Source organism: Thrips palmi, unplaced genomic scaffold (assembly GCF_012932325.1).
Source record: "Thrips palmi isolate BJ-2018 unplaced genomic scaffold, TpBJ-2018v1 HiC_scaffold_10, whole genome shotgun sequence".
In the NCBI taxonomy this organism is placed as follows: domain Eukaryota; kingdom Metazoa; phylum Arthropoda; class Insecta; order Thysanoptera; family Thripidae; genus Thrips; species Thrips palmi.
This window is the reverse complement of record NW_023144621.1, coordinates 5,252,172-5,272,334: the sequence shown is the minus strand read 5'-3', so window position 1 is coordinate 5,272,334 and position 20,163 is coordinate 5,252,172. Positions and strand designations below refer to the sequence as shown.

The following is a 20,163-nucleotide window of genomic DNA, read 5'->3' as shown; positions in this document are numbered from 1 at the left end:
GAAACCGGTCGATATAAGTCGAACGTACCCAACCCAAATCCGCGTCCTCGATCCATCAGCGCGTTTGGTGACGGGCTGTCGGGCGCTATCGTTGTCGGACACGTCGCAGACGTCCAGTCAGATCGCACTGATCGGACACGCCTGTCCTGGAACGCGCTGTCGTCCTTGGGAGTCCTGGAGTCCTGAAGTCCTGGAGAATGACGGCCTTGGGCGCATCACCTCCACGGCCGCGTCTCTCTGACCAGCATGCCCGAAGGAGCGTCCACACAGTCGCCAAAAGCACTCCGCCGCCAACTCGCACACACTCTCACTCCCGCACACAAATTGGACCCGCCCGGGCAAAGTGTTGCGGCTTATCTGCTGGCATTTCCATGTTTTGCGCTGCAACCCCACATCCCTGCTGCCCGGCCTGCTGCCCGGCCCGGACCGCTCTCTGCGGTGACGGTTACTCTCTTTCCAGCTCATCAAAATGAAAACCGGGCCTTACATCGCGTACACACACAGGCGCGCGACCCCCCCCCCCCCCACCCCCCCACCACACCACACACACACACACACACACACACGAGCGCACCTCCCTGCCGGACCGCCATTTGAAACGCGCGCCGCATAAGACGGAAGCACGGCAGCAAGGCAGCGCGAGGGGCGCTATGCTATACGCCTTTCTTCAACCCCCCTTTTCACTCGGCTCCTTTTCATCCGAGTTGCGTCAACGCATTTTCTCCTCTCCTTTTTTTAGTCTTTTTTTTTGGGAAAAAGAAGGAAATTTAAAGAAACAAAAGAAGGTGGAAAAGAACCGCAATGCAAAGCAAAGACGGGCTAGTGTGTGCGTGTGTGTAAAGGGGAAAAGTCTTTTATTTTTACACTCCTCACTCATTATTTGGGAAATTAAAATTTGGTCCATTCAACACTATTTCGACTTGGCTGATGCGGCGGTTGCAGGTAACCACCCCTATACAAATGCCCAAATTTCGAATTATCTTTCTGAGACACTCTTGAAATGATCTACGAATGCGAAGACCCAGTCCGGTCACAGCATCTTGTGGTGCCTGCATCCTGCGTCCGGTGTGGGACTCCGCACTCACGGGCACTGCACCGCCTCGCCACCACTTCTGCCTCCCGGCCACGGAACCAATAATGCTGCACCAATCCGCGTCAGACACGAGACGACGACCCTTCCACTACTTTCCCTGCGAGTCTTTTTTGGCGCGAAAACGAAACGCAGAGCAGAATGCGGTGTTTGCGCCCAGGGCCAGAAAGGGGAAGGGGGGGGGGGAGGATCTCAATATCTGGCTGCACTCCAGCACAGTCGATCATGCAGTCCACTGTGTGTGTGTGTGTGTGTGTGTTTGCCGCGCTTAAGTCCCGACCTTCCGAGGCCCGTCTGGATTGGGGCGTCTATTTGCAGCTAAAGCGTTTGGGGGGGGGCGGGGAAAGCTTGTCGTGAACTTTTTGCGGCCACATTGTGAGTGACTTGCTGCATTGTCGCGCAGGCGGGGGAAGTGGTAGGGGGGCTTAAGAGAGAGGCTGTCCCACCGCCCTCTCGCTGCCGTTGTCAAACACTTGAACAATTACCAACTTTGTCTCGGAATGGGACGGCCCCAGGCCTGGGCCAGGCCTAGGCTGCAGGACAGTGGTGGCGGTGGCTAGGCAGGGTCCATCCCAGGGCCTCCGGACGCTGTGGAGCGAGGCAAGGTGTGGGGCTGAGCTGGGCGGACTGCCGCGCGATTCAGTCGTATCGTCGATCTGTCGCTCTCATGGCTCTCTCCATACAGGAGCGAGAGAGACAGAGCGACAAAGCGCTCTTCTGCACCGCTCGGCTGTCACGCTGTGGGGCTGCTGCTGTGGCGGGGCCGGGTGGAACGCCGTGGTGGTAGGCAACCCGCCGCGCGCATCAGTGCAACGGGACTGCCTACCCGCCAGGCGGCTCAGGCGCCTCCAGGCTAGGTGACCCGCTGGGCACACCAGTGCAACGGGACTGCCTACCCGCCAGGCGGCTCAGGCGCCTCCAGGCTAGGTGACCCGCTGGGCACACCAGTGCAACGGGACTGCCTACCCGCCAGGCGCCCTCTTGTCTTCGTCTTCGTCCTCGGGCACGTCCTACATGGCGTCCTGGAGAGAATGTGCCGCCCCCCGCTGCTAGCCCGCTGCCATAGCCATCTCCTTTTCGGAGGCCGGGGGAAGGGGTCCGGACCGCGCCCAGCCAGAACTGCTGCCTGGCTCGCGTTGTCTAGGGCCGCATAGTCCGCAGTCCTGGCTGCGTCCGCACAATCCACAGGCCCCCTGCTCCGTCCTTTGCGACCCACGGCCCAACGGCTCGCTGGCGGGGAGGGCAGGCCGGCAAGCCGGCAGGCCCTCGCCGAAGATCGCGACTTTTCGAACGCGTGCCTCCGTCGGTCGTTTCACGATACTTGCCGCCCAAAGAGCGCCATAAAGACGCATCTACATGCCCAGACACACACACACACACACACACACACACTGCGGCGAGTAGCAGTAACTGCCCCCACGCAACTAGCCAAGCCCTATCGCATTGCCTCCATCCGGTGCCAGTGTGCCTACATCCGCGGGAGTGATGCCTTGCCTCCGCCACCGAATGCATTCGGCTCGCGGTCAGAGTGAAGGAGTGCAGCCTCCTGCTTCCCTTTTTTCGCGCCAAATCGCGCTGCACACTGATTGACGGGAACACGGAGTATGGACGCGTAGGCCCGCACGGGAACGTAGATACCCCGCGCCACTTGGCCAGTCGGTCACGTGTCCACTCACACACACGCACACGCGCACCCCGACAGAACGGCATTAAAGGGTCTGACGCGCACACACACACACAGTCGTGTGCCGGCTCGGTGAGGATGGCGCTAAAAATAGCGCCTAGGCGATGCACGTTGCATTCGACCCCTTCCCCCTCTCTCCACCCCTCTGGCCCCCGGACGAACCGCCTCCAGAAGGGCGATGGCCCGCCTAACGGTGGTTGTCTTTCTTCGAGAACAAAAACAAACGTGTCACTGCTCTCTAGGTTTAATTTCTGTCCGGCGAAATTCCCGGCTCCGTGACCCCAAGATTAAGGACGCCTCCTTGACGGCGGCGGCATGGCGGTGGCATGGCGGTGGGATGGTGCGGCCGAATGGTCATGGGTGCATCTGCATTCTGCAGTGCCGCGTGGCTGGGCCGCGGCAGGCCTGGGGCTGTCGGAATGCAGCAGGGGCACCAACAACAGCAGCGTGCAGTCGGCGTGCAGTCGGCGTGCAGTCGGCCACAACACCCATAGCGAAACCAGATCATCGACCAGACACGGACCCCTCCCCCTTCCCTCCCCCTCCCCTGCCCGTGAGGCGGGGGCGGTCCCAATAAATGCCGAAGTCACGACCGCTTCCTCCACACCGTCAGGACGGAAGGGAACGGAACGCACCGAGTGCAGTTGTGTGTGATGGCCCTGGCGCATCGCAGCAGACAGACGGACGGACAAACAGACAGACAGACAGACAGACAGACAGACAGACAGACAGACAGACAGACAGACAGACAGACAGACAGACAGACAGACAGACAGACAGACCGCAATCAGACCAACACCACAAACGCGTAATCCCCATCGCGACAATGGTGCCTCCGTAAGACGCCCGTTCGTCGGAGGATCAAATTTTTATTGGCTGGTGGCGTAATCGTTTTCCAAGTGCACTCCAAGTGCCGGGGCTGCATCCTTGCCTTTCCCGCGGGAGGCGCGCTTACCTGGCTTTGACGCGTTCAACGGCGCCAACAAGATAAACTGCGCGCGTTTAGCGTTAATCCCGCCTAATCCAAGTTATGTCGTCGGCCCGGAAAAGTGTCGCATTCACTGTGTGTGTGTGCGTGCGTGTGTGTGTGTGTGCGTGTGTGTGTGTGAGCGTGTGTGTGTGTGTGAGCGCGCTGCGCGCCCCGCCCTGCTGGATGAGATGGGAATTCCGTGTAGGAATATGTATTCCGCGTGACATCTCCGCTCTCCCTCCCGAAGCTCCCCTTCTCTACATCCGTGCCTCTTTGTGTGTGTGTATGTGTGTGTGAGTGTGAGAGAGTGTGTCTGACAAAGCCACTGTAGCTTCGACTGCGCTTGTTCCACTGGCCAGTGCGCGGTCCACTTATCTCAATCACTACGCAGCGCTTCGCAGCCTGCTGCTTGAACTGCGGCCCGCCTGCCAGGTAGGCAACTTGAATCGCAAAGGCCGGACAGCGATTTCTCGCTCTGCCTCTCTCGCACCCCCACGGACCTGGCGGGGCGCCTCGTGAGTGCGAGAGAGAGACACAGCGACGAATCCCTGTTCGGAGTCAGCATGCAGCCATGCTGCGCACTGCGCATCGCTGCAGACTGCAGCAGCCCATGCACGCCTCGTCTGCAGACTGCCGTGCGTTCCTCGCTGCCTCTCTCGCACCCCCACGGCACGTCCCTGGAGTGCGACAGAGACAGCGACACTCCGGAATCAGACAACAGCGCGTTTTCAAAAGTCGTCATCATTCCGGCAGTCGGCGGCAGCATCCCGCGGAAGTCTCTCTCTCTCCCTCGTGCAGCGCCTTGTGCAGCGCCTTGTGCAGCGCGCCGTGAGTGCGAGAGGGACGGAGCGACGCGGCGGTACGTGGCGGTCCGTACATCAGCGCCTCTGCAGCTCTTTGTCAATGGGACGCTGCGAGGTATTCCCCGTCCAGTCCATGTCCGTCCGTCGCTCACGGCGTGCATGCATGTGTGCGTCCCAAGGTTCCCTTCACACACGCACTCACGGACACCTCTTCACCTACACGCCAGGTCATACAGCCAGCCGCCGCACACAGAAATCCGATTTCGGCCAGAGTGTCTTGTGCCCCCTTCAGCGCCTGCGAGGTAGGCCACCACCGCGGCCCGCAACACACGGCTGTGGAGACGGTGGCCTACGTCGCCCCGTCCACCGTCTCAACAGTGGTGTGTTGCGGGCCGGTGTGGTGGCCGAGGGCCACCAGTGGGCCAGAAGACCGGCGGAGGTGGCCAAAACTCTAGACGCGTGTTGAGCGCTCCAGAGTCGCTAAATGGCACTCAAACCGAACGTGTGACCCCACCAATAGATTGCTCTCCGAACGAGGAATCCATCGGTGGGGTCACACGTTCGGGTCGAGTCCCATTTAGCGACTCTGGAGCTCAAAACGCGTCCAGAGTTTTGGCCGCCTCCACCGGTCTTCTGGCCCACTGTGCGTGGAGCCCTTCCCTCCGCGCTCCGAATTCCTGATCCTCGGCCGCGCCAAGAAGTGGGTGACGCATGACGGCGTTTCACAGCGCCGTGCTGATGGTGCAAAGGTGACGCGGCCAAGCCTGCCGGGGCCTGCCGCTCTATCCTCCACGACATGACAGCCGTCCTTGAAGACGCTCTTGTTTGCCTCGCCGATAAGCACAATGCAGCAATGCAGCAGGTGCACGTCGGGATGTGCTGCATCACCGCGAGCTCAATACAGCGCTCTGGCTCTAATTCTGTTTTGGTTATTGTTGTTGTTGTTTTTTGGAGTGGCGGGCGCGCTGGAGTCGATAGTCGATTCTCGGACATTGCTGCGACGCTAGAGACGCTAGAGACGCCTGGAGACGTGCCCCACGGCCGGGACGTGCCTCCTGCACCTCTGACTGCTTTTACTGCGCGGTGCGGCATGACGGAATGGCGATGGCGATACCCCCGATGCCAGGGACATTATCACCCAGCGGGGCGCCCAGTGAGTGCGAGAGAGACGGATGCCTGCTGATAGCCGAAAGAATCAATCACAGTGGCGATTATACCCCCCGCCCCAGGTCCTCCCGGTCCTCCCGCGAGTCGTGCTCGCTCAGCGCCTTGGCGGCGCGCCAGCCTGATTGTCCAGCCCGATGGCGGAGATACCCCGCGCTTTAAGCAGCCTTCGTGTCCGCCGTGTCCGCGACAAGCACGCCTCTAAGCGGCCTTTGTTGCGGAGACAAATTGATAATGACGAACTGCAGAATGGAGTCGGTAAAACAGAACTAAAAAGGCAACACAGTCATGCCTTTCATACCTTTCAAACTAGTGAAGCAGCGTTGGCGCGTTCGATGTCAGTTGCAGTAATGTTAATGTTGGTCGAAATGTAGAAACGCGCCACCCATTTGAACCATGAGGCCCTAGTGCCATGACTGTGTGGGGCTGCAGGACTCGCGCCACGTGTTAAAATGAGCGCGCTTTCAGCACCGGGAAGTTTCTCATAGGCCAATGCGGTGGCGCGTTTGTTGTCTTTTCTAGGAGGCGGTGCCTACTCTTATGAAAATATCGGCTTAGTGGCATTCATTGATGAGTTGGCCCAAGAGATGAAGGCATTTACTGCAGTTTGGATTGCGTTTTTCACATTTTTAACTCTTTTAATTGGCTACAATGAAGGCGGCACACCAGGTCACAAGCTCTGTGCCAACCCTGACTGCTCAGGTAAGTTCCCATACGGAAATTTGAGGTTATGAGTCCCTGTTTGACATAGTTTGACATATTCACTTTACTGTCATTTTAGTTTTTACACTTGTCATTAGTTGGGGATGGACCTCACTTTACAGCAGTTGCACTGCTGTCAAGTACCCGGAAGAGTTTTTGCTTATCCATCTTTGCCAAGTACTTGTCCTAATTTTACCTTGTTCATTTTTCAGAGCCCATTTCAAGGGCCAAGACTCTTCTTCGCTATGTCTCCGTCGACAAGGATCGAGTCTCATTCAAACCAGGAATGGACGTAGACGTTTTCATTAAACGTGGGGACACCTGGGGCATCAAGGTAAGATTCAACATTATTTTTCCAGATTGTTTGTCACAAATTCATATTTATTTGAATAAACCATCTTGTTGTTTTCACAGGTGGGGGACAGGTTTGGTTTTGCACCAGCAACATTTTTGAAAGAATTCAAAATTTTAGTCTCATCCAAAAGTCTGTACAACATACCAGAAAATGAAGCTGTTGAACCTGGAACCCCAGAACCTGTCAAGATCGAAACGACAAAGAGAGACTCTGTTGATGCGGCAGTCGAAAAAACAGAAGAGATTCCTGCAAGTGTTGGATCCCTCCTAAACTTTCCCTCAGTGGCTGCTGCAGAGAATGTAGAGGTCCAGCAAGGTTCTCTTCCTACACCATCATCTCCACAGTATGAAATGGTTGACGGCACTACAATTTGGTTCGACCCTGTTCCAGCAACTCAGCCAAACATACCTTATACCTCGGGGAAAAATGAAGCTGAACCTCAATCTGCTGAGAATGTATCCGAAGCTGTGCCAGATACCCTTCTAAACCCTGTTGTCTCTCCTGACCAGTCAGCAGAGGCTGTCAGTGAACCATCCTCGGCCCCCTCTCCGATCATACCTCAGAATACTGAAGTTAAGATTGATCCGCCTCCTACTGAAGTGCCTGTGACTCCCATTCCTGAAGATAACTCTGGCACACCACCTTCCTTTGCTGATGGTCCTCCTGAGGCTCCTCTACAAGAAACTTCAACAGAGGCCACAACCGAGCCTTCCCAGGAGGTTACTACTGAGACTTCTTTAGATGTATCTGCAGAGGCTGTTACAACTGAAGCAACCCCAGCCGGAGTAACAGAAGCTGTGAATGAAACACCTGAGACCATTACTGAAGGGCAGACTATTGAACCCACTGAGGCTAGTATCATGACGAATATTTGGAACACAATGTTCAATAGCGGTGATGGCACTGAAGAAAATAGCCAAGAAAATGATGGAGAGGATCCAGAGGAGGATGATGGGGAGGAGGAGGGGGACGATGAGGATGGTGCTGATGATGACGAAGCGGATGTGGAGGAGAATTCGACTGAGCCATCCACCCCAATCCCTCAATCATCTGATGCTGGTGCTGCTGCTACTGTTGAGTCAACATCTGTTCCACCGGCAAGCGGAGAGGATGTTGTCAAAAATGTAGTGGTTGAAAATATACCCGTGTCAACCACTGCGTCCCCTGAGGAGCTTGCGGCTTCATTCCCACAAGCACAGGTTGAAAACCTTGATGATGGAACTCGTATTCCTCGTCAGACAGAATCTTTTAGCGGGGAAGTGACCGTGGAACAAGAGAAAGGTGGTGCTCAAGTTAGTGGAGAGGAGGTAGAGACTGCCTCTTCTGAAAATGTGCTTGATCAGGACCAAGTTTCAGGAAGTGTTGGCAGCATAACACAAGACGCACAGCAAGCTGACGAAAGAGAGAAAAAGCGTGCGCTAGAAGAAGAGCAGAAGAGAAAGGAGGATGAAATTTTAAGACAGCAGGAAGAAGAAAAGAAACAGCAACAGGAGTTGGAAAATCAACGCCAGCAAGAGGAAGAGGCCAAACGACAACAGGAAGAAGAAGCTAAAAGGTTGCATGAAGAAGAGGAAGCCAAACGGCAGTTAGAGGAACAGATGAAACGGCAGCAAGAGGAAGAAGCCATGCGTCAACAAGAGGAAGAAGTCAAGCGTCAACAAGAGGAAGAAATCAAGCGTCAACAAGAGGAAGAAATCAAGCGTCAACAAGAGGAAGCAATTAAGCGTCAACAAGAAGAAGAAGCCAAGCGCCAGCAAGAAGAGGTTGCTCGAATGCAAGCTTTAGAAGAGGAAAATCAAAAATCTCTTGCAGCCGAACAAGAGCTTAGACGTCAAAATGAGGAAATCCAACGACTCCAAGAAGAGGAAATGATGAGGCAAAGAGATGAAGCTCATCAGAAGCAAATTCAGGAAGCCTTAGAACGAGAGAACGAAAAGAATAAACTTATTGAAGAGACTTCACAGTCTACAGTTGGAAGCATGCTAAATGAGTCCATATCTGAGTCTGAAACGTCAAATACAGAACCTGCATCTCCGAGCGTAGAGCCGGAAACTCCTTCTGCGGGTATGTTCTCTTGGTTTGGTGGAATGTTTGGAAGCAGTGCTGATACTGAAAATACTGAACCTGAGACTAGCAATCAAGAACCTCAGCCACAAGATTCACAAGCACAGCATGAAGCCCACCCAACCATGGTTCCCTCACCAGAATCTCACCACCACCATGACCACCTCCATGAACATCCTCCTGTTTGTAAGTATGCTCAAGTTTCAATTTTACACGTTTTTCTTTTGAATTGGAATTCTAGTTTTTAGCTCAGTGCACAGTAAATTTTAAGGACTCTTTTAGTTCTACTTTTCTTGATCTTTCAGTTCTCTCATCAATGATAAGATGTGCTCTGTCACTCTCAAGGTCACTAGTAGTGGCAGGTCAATGTCCACAGCTTGGTGTACTTTGTGATCTATCCTTTTTTATCTTTTCATTAATTGATAACAGACAAATGGTTTGCAAAGTGTACTTTTTTCTCTATGAATAGAGTTTTATTTGCACAATTTTTAACTTTTGGCTTTGGATTGTTTGTTTGTGTAGGGAGCTCAGAACAACAGACTATGTGCTCTGCTGATGGAGGCTGTGAAATGGCAGCACCTGAGGTTGAGGTAATTTGCAGTTTCTTCTAGTTTATTAATTGCATTTTATCTGAAAGCATTTACCCAATTTTGAAAATGTTCTGTCTTTATTTATTGCAGGAGGCAGGGGGACTCTTTGGTATTCAGACTCCCTCCCTGGATGTAATTTTGCTGCGTTTGGCAGCTACTGCTTTGGCTCTCTTTATGGGAGCTGTGTCATTTTACTTCCTCAGAGTATGTGCAATTTTAAATTTTTTTGAATTTTGAAAATCTTTTTTTTAACTTTTGAAATATTGATAACCTCTTCTACTTTGTCCCCCTCTTTTCAGAAAAAGCATGTAGATTCAATTTTGGTTGCCAAAATCAATGAGTTGGAAAAGCAGTTACTTGTTGCTTCTAAAGAAGCTGTTATCCTCCGTGAGGAGCAGGTAACTGTTAACTCGAGTGTGAATGATGAAGAGGTGAATTCTTTACGTGAGGAACTAGAGTCAAGTCGTCTAGTCAGAGCTGACCTCGAAGAGCAGGTTTCCACACTTGAACGGGAGTTAGAGGAAGCGACCGAAACAGGCATTGAGTTGAACAAACTCCTTTCCGAAACTCTAGAAGCAAGCAAGGGGAAGGCTCATGCAGGTTTAGCTGCCAGTGTGGAGCGTCTTCAACAACAACTTGACAGTCAGAAGGACAAGGTTGACAGCCTGACTCGCAGTCTTAAGTCAACAAGTGGAGAGGTAAGATTTTCATAAGCGAGTTTTGATAGTTTAATAGAAATGGCAGTAACCAGCAATAACATTTCTTTTCCTTTTTTTTTTTCAGAATGAAAATTTGAAATCATTGGTTGTTGAAAGCAAGGAGAGAATTTCAGCTCTAGAGGCAGAGCTTACTGCCGCTGCTGAGATTGCCAATAATATCAGAAGGGAGAAAGAGGAGGCCAATGTGTTGTTAGCCCAGGAGCTGCAGCAAGTGCAGTCAAGATTGGAGGAGGCTCTCTCCTCAAAAGTTTTGGAAGAATCTCGTCTGGGATCAGAATTATCTGCCCTTAAGCTTAAACATGAGACTCTGCGATCTTCTCTTTCAATGAAAGATGCTGAAGTGAAGGCGCTTCAGGTAAGTAAAATGCCAAGGCTCCTGCAATTTTTTTGCAAAACTAGTAGAGTTTCATGGAGTTATATTTTTCAGGATACATTAAAACAGCTGGAATCAGGAGGAGGAAACCAGCTTTTGGACATAACCAAGGTGAAGGCTGAAATTGAACACACCAAGTCTGAAAGAGATTTGTTCTTGGCAAAGTATGAGGAAGAAGAAAAGGGCAGAAAAGACCTTGAAGTGCGCTTGGACAAAATTACGGAAACATTGAAAATTCTTGAAGAAAAAGCGGATGTTGCGGATAAAGGCAGAGAAGAGGCAGAAACTCGATTGGCTGTTCTTTCCAATTACTTTAAAGAAAAGGAGGAACAACTTCAGAAGGAACTTGGCCTGAAAGAAGCCATTGTTGCCCAACACCGAGGTGATGAGAGTACTGTTGTCAAACATTTGCAATTACTGCAGGAAGAAGTTAACACCTACAAGTAAGTATTTTTCACTTGAAAGGTTTCAATCAAAAATTAGTTCTTTTAACTACAAATTTTTTTTTTCTTCTTCATTAAAAGAAAAGGTTAAGAAATAATTTGTTTATAAGATATTCTTCATAGTAGTTGCGTTTAAAATTATCTTTCTAAAATGTTTCAAGTTAATGTTTCACTACACAGCAAACTCCAAGATTGCTCTGCCTTTGGGGTGAAGGGAACTTTGATCTGATTTCCGAGATGATCTATCTGTTCTTCAGTCTTGAAATGGGTACCAGAAAGTAGTTCTCTGTTACTAAATCCCCTTTCCTTAAAATTTATCCGACTTAAAATTTTTCTCTATTTGCAGAGTTTTTTTCACTGTTGGTTACCCACTAGCTTTGGTTAGACTCCTTAATCATTTGGTAAATCACCTAGTACTGTTGTTTTGATACAATGCAATGCTAATTTTGATAGACCTGTAAATGAGATCCACACTACTGTAGTTCTTTTACATATTGGTCCCACTTAGGCATTATCTAAAATTTGATGATTATTGTGCACGTCTGCTATTTTATTCATACAGAATCTTGTAAATTAACTGTTCATTTTAGGGCACAGAATGAATCGTTAAAGCAAGAAATCCTGGATCAAGAGAGAGATTTCAAGGGACAAATTGCCACATTGGAAAAGAAGGCCCATGATAATTGGGTAAGGGAGTTTGCAGACTTACAAATTTTTAAACTACTGACCTACTGTAGTATATCTCCATAATAATAATTCATTTATTTGTTTTAATTTTTCAGATGACAGCTCGGCAAGCAGAACGCAGACTAGAAGACTCCAGGCAAGAAGCTGCCCAACTCCGTAACCGATTAACTATTGTGGAGAAGAGCAATGCTGATCCAAACACTAGTAGGTTTTTATGCCTTCCTCGGCTCTCTGACTTTAACTAAGCTGGTTGCTCTGCTGACATTAATATTTGCTGTAATTTATTTGCAGGGTTGGATGCAAACGGGGATGGAGGAGTTGCCTCTCCAGTGATGATGATGCCCTTGCCCCCACTCGGGGACATGGAGACCCCACCCCCACTGCCCCCCTTCATGTTTTCGCCCCCGCCCTATCCGCCCCCCTTCATGCCGCCCCCGCTGCCGCCTCACCCCATGGGACGGCCTCCACCACTGGGGAGGATGTCATCCCCCCCTCCCCCTCTAGGCCAATTTTCCCCCCCTCCTCCCCCTTACGATCGGTTGGACAGGTTGGACCGGTCAAGTAGATCTAGATCCCCTTCACCTCCCCCTCATCATAGGTACCACCATCGAAGCCCCCCTCCTCCACAGCAGTGGGACGCTCCACCATCAAGTTTTAGACCCGTCCCCAAGCCCTCTCCTAAGAAGCCTAGTGACCAGCGGGATCATAAAGGTGCGCAACTGTGAAACTGTGCATGCTGTCATTGTGTGCTCCTTTTGTTGTGTTTGTGTTGTTCTGTTTATTTGTTTGTGTTTGGTTTGAGCGGTTTGAGCCTGTGCAGAGATGGAATCAGGACTGGTTTTCTTGTCAAAAGTTAAATTATTCTTAAGCAAGCAGTTTGTTTTTCTTTTGAGACTAGGTTGTCCCTTTCTCTGGTATTTATGAGGGTTGTTCATGGTTTTGCATGGATTCTGTTTTTGTTTTTCTATTGTTGTAGAGAAGTAGTTTGACAGTAGTGTGAAGTTAATGTGTTGCTTCAATTCATCTTGGTTTGATAAATGAGTGATATGGTTTTTTTGATTTGGTAGTTTGCACAGCTTTTTGGTTTTGCCATATTTAAATCCAATTTATCTTTTTGTGTCTTAAAAGCTCAAGGTTTTATGTAGTACTGTACTTTCGATGGGAAAATGGTTGATGTTGGTCAACTCTGTTGCAAACTTGACAGAAATCTAATAAATTGTTCTCTTTCATTGCAGGTCCCATGCATACCTCAGGACATATGAATGATTCAACAGATAAATCAAGAGAGCATGTTTAGTTTGACAAACCTGTAATGCTAGTTAATTTATCGATTTTATGCTGTGAGTCCTAATAGAGAGTAAGACTTCTGGTCTTTGTTGAAGTGGAGTTTGTGTTAATTCTTATTCTTGCCTTGTGTCTGAAAATCTTTTGTTTTATACTTTTCAACGGAGCTATTTCCATCTATTATCTGTGATTGTTCATGTACACGAGTACACATTCTGTTGCTGTTTGTGCATTTCACTGATTGCTACTGTAGAACTGAAGATTCAGTATACTGGCAAGTAATTGTGCAATAAATCTTCTTTTGACAGTTGCAAAACTGTATTTTTGTTAGGGTGTAGATGTTGAAGTATTTTACCTTCCATGCAAGTCAGTTTTTGTTAGATGTTGTAATTTTATAATTTTAAGTAAATGAGTAAGTACAGTCATAAACTGTCACTTAGATTTTATAAGATCTTATAAATTTCTTTGGATTTCCAATCCTATATTTTTAACTGGTCACACTCCTTTCAGAAGAAGAACTGTGGGCCTGTTTCTACATGTGATGAGTATATTTTCCGATTAACTGCAAGGCAACCAGTGTTGAATTTAATTCAGCTTTCTCATGGTTTGTTGAAGAATGAAATCCTACAATGTAATTGATCCTTGTTGTTCATGCAAACGTACTTATTTGAACTTAAAAGGGAGGAAAAGCAAACAACTGATGATTTCTCAGATGATGACTTTTTTACTTCAGAATATGAAATTGTTTTGTAAACTTGGAATGGCCTCAGTATGTGATGGTTATATTGAAAATGCCATGCTTTGATTGTACTCTAGTCCAAATTGTACTGTCATTGCATAATGTACAGAATTTTGACAGGGTAAATGTATATTTTGTATATGCTTTGATAATCAAACCCTCAGCTTTTTAATAGAGAAAGTATGTACTTCCTAATCATTGAAGTTAAAATTCTATTTATGAAATATTTCAAATTAAAAGTTTTTTTTTTCTTTTAAGGCAATTCCTATTTTATCTTAAATTGGTATTTTTGGTGCTTTTACCAAGTTATATAAATTTTTAATTGTACTCTTTATGATAGGCTCATTTGGAGTTCTTCCTTGAGTTCCTGATTGATCATCAGCCTCAACCTTGAACCAAAAGTTGATGAAATGAAGACTGTTTTTGTGTTCATTTTTGAGATTGCAGTCTGAAAGGGTGGAGTGAATATACACAGTACCATTGTGATACCGTGCTTGAGAAGAGGAAGGAATGTTGTAAGACTCACAAGAAGTATGTTTACTGTAAATGTGACTTTGTGCAACCTAATAAAAAAAAATTGCCTTCCGTGTTTTTTGGAACATACTGTTAAAACCAAGTCTAGAGAGATTGATTGTATTGTGTCGAAGAAGTGGAAGCCCTCATGTAGCCAGTTTTGCTCTTTGATTTCAATATGAAGAATACACATGAAAACAAACCAGATTTCTCTCTCTCTTTTTCTCACCTTCCCTCCTCCTTCACAAACAAATGGAAAAAATATATTAGAAGTATATACATTACGTCAATAGTTATGTTACTTGCAGCAGTGTATGGTGCACAATAGCCAGTGCATAGTAGCTCTGCCATGCGATCAACTGTCATTGGTGCAGCTCCGAACACTTGGGCTGTGAGTTAAGTGCCAGTTGCGACCATGATACTGGGCATATCAATAACACGTTGGCAGGGTTTAGAGATGGACCAGCTTGCTCGTGACCGTTGGCTCGTTGCCCTATATTCACTCCTTGAACCAGCGGGCCGTGGGATCAACGCTGGTGCAGGGGCCATGGTATTACGCCTTCTATCAATACTACACGGGTTTGCGCGGGTTGCTCTCCCAGGTGGGATCAGTGATGGCTGGTGCAGGCCAGGCCATGGTAATCCGCCTTTCTATCAAATCACTACACTGGTTGCGCGGGTTGCTCTCCAGGGGGATCAGTGACTTGGCTGCGTGCAGGCCAGGCCATGGTAATCTACGCCTCTTCTATCAAATCACTACACTGGTTGCGCGGGTTGCTCTCCCAGGTGGGATCAGTGACTTGGCTGCGTGCAGGCCAGGCCATGGTAATCTACGCCTCTTCTATCAAATCACTACACTGGTTGCGCGGGTTGCTCTCCCAGGTGGGATCAGTGACTTGGCGCGGCTGTCACGAAGACCATGACGATCGTGGCATCGTGGCGCACGGTGGCGATTACTCTCATGGTGATGAACTTGTTAAGCGATGCGAGGGACAGTCCCACGACCTTTCCGTCGGGGTATCAGTGTCGTACACATACCAACGAACTGCCCTGCTGTAAGGGTGGCAAGGCCGGCACAGTCAACTCCAAGAAGAATCTCACCAACGGAGCACCTCGGGGCACAGGCACAGTTGCAGGTGCAATTAAGTTGCCCAGATTAGCCTAAAATAACTGCATGTTTTTTCCACGTGCTTTGCGTGAGTCTTCGGGCCACGGTGCCTCGGTACTCGTGTTTAAGATAAAGCCACGCCACTCGAGAGAAAGAGCGATTCGGCAAATCACCTGTCTCGCCGCGACACTCAGACGGTCCAGCGCAGACAGGTGCAAAAAAAGTTGAGATGACTCAACAGCAGGGAGTGCTTACTTGACGAAAAGGAAAATGTTTCAGGCTTTAGGTGCCTGTGAACGTTAGGAGCTTCATCCACATAATCACTGTCTTGTGAAATTCGTTCGGTGAACCAGCCCCTGTCCTCATGATCTCCGAGAGCACCGTTCAGTGCGTTTGTAGCGCCTGCGAGGTAGGCCACCCGACCGTCCCACAACACGCCGCTGTGGAGACGGTGGCCTACCTCGCCCCTGTCGCCTTCACAGGGGGCGAGGTAGGCCACCGTCTCCACAGCCGTGTGCTCCGGGCCGGGAGGTTGGCCTACCTCGCAGGCGCTAAGCCGGCTCCTCCGCCGCTGAGGGTTGAGGGCTGTGAGGCGAGGGCACCAGGCCATGACCCAGGAACCAGGTTGTACGGGGCCAAACCGGGGCGTCCACAAAGAGTGACGTTCCCTCATTAAGTCGGAGCTTGGCCGGGCAAGCCGTTTTTTCGGCCCGTTTCCGGAATCGAAGAGATTGCTGCTTGACCCCGGGCGAAGGCGTCGTTGTGGTGGAGTTCGTCGTTTGGGTCTTTGTCTTCTTTGCCCCCCAACTGCAGCCGCCTCTCCCCCACCCCAGTGTTTGGGCCAGCCGCCCACGCCGCAGCATTCCTGACAATCGCACTCTTTGCTTTTCCAAAATCAAGAACAACCAACATCCAGACGACGTCAGAAAAGGAGAAAAGGGAGATGGTAGTCTGGTGCGTATACTACTATAGTCAAACACATAGTTTTGGGGCGCTTGTTGTTGTTTTGTTTTCACGTGCAGCCCCCACGGCCACGCCATGCACTTGGCCTTCCCGCGACCAATCAAGGACCCCGAGCAGACGGCCTCTCTCTCTCTCTCTCTCTCTCTCTCTCTCTCTCTCTCTCTCTCTCTCTCTCTCTCTCTCTCTCTCTCTCTCTCTCTCTCTCTCTCTCTCTCTCTCGCAATGCCAAGGACTGAAGATTCCAAGGACGCGCGTTCAGCAGCGCGCTTTCTTGCCGGCGACTTTCCGCGCCACTTTTTACAAAAAGTGTGACAAACAGTGAAAAACAAAAATGGCGACCAATGTTTTTCGCCGTTTGCATGATGCTTCTTGTCAGGCAATCTCCTGAGCCGAGCCGAACCGAACCCGGCCCGGCTCACTGGGCAAACAAACACCTGTCGCGCGCTCTCTGAACTTCGGAACTTCGCCTCCACACGTCGCCGTTGCCGCGACAACACGCTATTCTTGGCGAGGTCCAGGTGGGCCTGCGGACTCGACAGACTGACCAATTTATCTATCCAGCCAGGGCCAGTGGGGGTAAAAGCAAACGGAAGATAAACAATAAAACAACGCGATTGTTAGCGTGTGTGAGTGTGTGTGTGTGCGTGTGTGTGCGTGTGGTGCTCTCACGGCGTTATCTAGTGTAGTGTCGCCCGAATGGCTCTGCGCCGCGCGGACCCAATGCCAGCCACGATCAAGCAACGGCACTCGTCTTTTAAAATGCCAGACAAACCGCTGGCGGCTCTCCAAACCCAGCCAAACTCTCTGGAGGGAAGTCCTTAGGCAGAGCCACGCGTGTGGCGAATCTTTTCGACTGTCCTATCGACGCGCTGGCAGTGTATGGCAGTGGGGCCGCCATCCCTGTCGACGTGGGCCTACCCCTCGGCCCACTTGCGGGTTGTGGCAATGCAGCCCGGTGCACTCTGGTGCACTGCACTGCGCACGCAGCGTGGCGCGGCGGTGCACGTGACTCGGTGACGTCCGACGGGGACCTCGCCGGACACTCAGAATCACGCCCGTCTTGACCTGGTGGCACGGCGGCACCGCGGCGCCAATCGGGGGTTAGCATCTGCACCGCGCCAACTCCGCCAATCGAACCCCATCGGGTTTCTCTCTTCTCTCCCCCTTTTGTGGGGCGAGCCGGGGCCTGGGATCGAATCCCCGCCCCGCCGCCCCGCCGCCCCTCGCCCGGCCGTTTGACGTAAATGCTGCAGCCGGGGGCAGGCAGGGCAGGCAGGGCAAGCGTAGAATCCTTTTTATTGTTTTTATTTTCCGTATATGTTGTTTGGTCGGGCCTTGGCTTCATCACGCCTTCAACAAGTGATAGCTCATAAGCTTTGATGGGTACAGTCCACCTCGAGAGTGGGGGGCAGGGCGGCGGCGCGCACAGTGGTACAGTCACCGGCAGCGCGGACCCGCCAGCCCGCCAGGCCGTCGCCGCCACGCACCGTCCGCGGCGCCCGGCCCTCCGCGCTTGGCTCCACGAGTGACCGATATTTAATGTGCACCCAGTTGGTCGCAAAAGAGACGAGTAATCGGTTAATGCGCGCGAGACGCTGTTTGTGGGGGAGGCGAGGCGTCGAACGAGGGGAGGGGAGGGGGGGAGGGGAGGGGGAGGGGGGGGGAGGGGGAGGCTGCCGGTCGGTAAGGTCCACTGGGGCGCACTAAGATTAGACGGGGGCCACGGAGGGAGCAAGGGAGGGGGAGGACAGTCGGGCTTAAATCGACTGAGAAGTCCAAGGCTGCAGTGGCTGCGGTTGGGGGTGGTGGGGGGCTTATGACGATCAGTCGATTCTCGACCGATATTTCCGAGCTATCCCTCATTTTCGGCCTTGTTTTCGGCTTTGGCGCCGGCCCGCTGGTCGCTTTGCCGATTTGGCGGCGGGCGTGTCCAATGGCGGCCGGCGAGGCGCACCGCGGCACCGCGGCACCGCGGATGTGGGCCGAGTCCGAACGCCGCTTCCGACGCTCTGTCTCTCTCGCTCTCGTGGCGCGTCCCGCCCGTCCCGCCTGGTCCGACCGCCATGCCGCGGGGGTGCGAGAGAGACAGACCGGCCAGCCACGTGGGGGACGCGTGCAGCGCTGTGACGTGCGACTCCGATTGCCAATATGGCAGTGTGGCCGCAGGCTGTCTCTCTCTCTCGCTCTCTCTCTCTCTCTCTCTCTCTCGCACCCTCGCGGGGTGCCCCACGAGTGCGAGAGAGAGTGCTGGGCCTTCCCTCCTGTTGTGCGCCGGCCGGCATGGCAGGCACGGCCGGCACGGCCGGCATGGCCCCTCGCGACTTGCAGGAAACAATATCGCGGCTGATAACTTCTTGTGGACGCCGTCACCGGGGCGGGCGGAGCGCGGGCGGATCGTCGCGTTGACGACATTGGCAGTGTACCGCCATGGGGTCTGGGGGAGGGGAGGGGGAGGGGGAGCGGCCGGCATCGCCGGCATCGTGCTGTAGGTCGTGACTAGCGCGTGTGTTCGCGCGTCGGCCCGCGTGGCGTCCGCCGTTCGAGTCTTGGCGGTCCGCGGCTCCGCGGCGGGCCCGCCGTGCCAATAGCGGGCGCGGAGCGGCGGCGGCAAGAGGAACGCCTGTCAACTAGAGACTTGATGCGCTGCCTGGCGAAGCGTCTGCAGGGACAGTGCAGGGACTGGGCAGGGACGCGGAGGTCGGAAGGAAGGGTCGTGGTCGCGGCAACGGGTCGTGGCTACGAGCTACAAGGAAACAAGGAGGGCACTCGCCTCTACAAGCTTGGACCACAAATAATCCCAACTGGTAGCATTTTGTGTCTTGTTTCAAATTTCCTTTGATGTCTGTTAGAAATTGAAGGAATTGAAGGAGATGCTATAGAGGCCACCCAGCGCATTGGGTCGGATCGGCATCAAGACGGAGAAATGGTGCTACAGCTACAGTGTTGCTGACGAGTGGGTGCCGGTGTGGGTGGGCGAGCGGGGCCCCGTCGCGCAGAAGAGAGGTACCTTGTATTTGCAAGGACGGCTGTGCCTCACGCCTCCCCCCCCCCTTCCCTCCTCGCCCAATCTTCGCGGAACAAATCACCCGCCTTCCCCCGACCTCCACCCCGCGCTTGTGTTATCACAGAAGTGCGCCCCCTCCTTTTTGTCCATGAGTCGTCTATCTACGCTCGACTATCCTCCTCTATTTCTCTCTCTCTCTCTCTCTCTCTCTCTCTCTCTCTCTCTCTCTCTCTCTCTCTCTCTCTCTCTCTCTCTTCACGCCACGGTCTCGCTTCCCCCGCAGTCGCGCCGTTGCGACGCCCCCCCCTTTCCCTTCTCCTTGTCGACTGTTGTCGTCGAGAACACGTGGAGGAAGCGTTTCGCGGGGGCTCCTGGTTTACTGGCCTTACTGGCCCGTCGTAGTATTTTCTCGCGGTTTCTGGACGACGTCCAGGTGTGGAGTGGAGTGGCCCGTGGCCGCGCCGTGGCCGCGCCGTGGCCGTGCCGCCCGCAGCGTGATCCTGAGCGTCCTTCGGCCGGCCGGCAGGCAGACAGACAGGCAGACAGACAGGCAGACAGACAGGCACTGGCACTTCCCTCCCAGCTGTGTCACCTAAACAAACAATGCGTGACATAAAGTGCAGCCTGTTTTCGCAGAGTGCCCGCGCCGTGGGCACACGTGGCGCCGGCGGCCGCCGCGTCGCTCTGTCTCTCTCGCGGCCCGGTGGGCCCCGCGTCCCGCCCGCGAGTGCGAGACAGACAGAGCGACGGCGGCGCAGTCGGACGCAGTCGGGCAGGGCTGTAAACGCCACTTCACTTCGCAGTGCAGCCGCAGTCCGCAGTCCGCAGCAGTCAAGCCGTGGACGCGTGTTTCGTGTTTTTGTTTTTGCAGTGGCGACGCCGAGCGCGCTCGCGTTTTCCGCGTAAGG

At 52.2% G+C, this 20,163-nt stretch overlaps 1 protein-coding gene across 1 annotated transcript; it reads left to right on the top strand.

The window, feature by feature from the left end:
• The first annotated feature begins 6,233 nt into the window (after nt 1–6,233).
• LOC117649412 (transport and Golgi organization protein 1) lies at nt 6,234–14,387 on the top strand. Its single transcript, XM_034392196.1, has 12 exons — nt 6,234–6,413; nt 6,626–6,747; nt 6,828–9,018; nt 9,355–9,422; nt 9,513–9,626; nt 9,722–10,120; nt 10,206–10,496; nt 10,569–10,957; nt 11,548–11,644; nt 11,740–11,848; nt 11,936–12,355; nt 12,880–14,387. Exons 1-12 carry the CDS (start codon nt 6,299–6,301, stop codon nt 12,939–12,941), a joined length of 4,377 nt encoding a protein of 1,458 aa, XP_034248087.1. The 5' UTR covers nt 6,234–6,298; the 3' UTR covers nt 12,942–14,387.
• The last annotated feature ends 5,776 nt before the right edge of the window (nt 14,388–20,163 follow it).

What these genes read in the sequence shown, in the direction of transcription:
- LOC117649412 (XM_034392196.1), top strand. Translation starts at nt 6,299, where the DNA reads ATGAAGGCATTTACTGCAGTTTGGATTGCGTTTTTCACATTTTTAACT. An exon ending in TGGCAGCACCTGAGGTTGAG is followed by an intron (nt 9,423 to 9,512) that starts GTAATTTGCAGT and finishes TATTTATTGCAG; the next exon opens with GAGGCAGGGGGACTCTTTGG. An exon ending in AGAAGGCCCATGATAATTGG is followed by an intron (nt 11,645 to 11,739) that starts GTAAGGGAGTTT and finishes TTAATTTTTCAG; the next exon opens with ATGACAGCTCGGCAAGCAGA.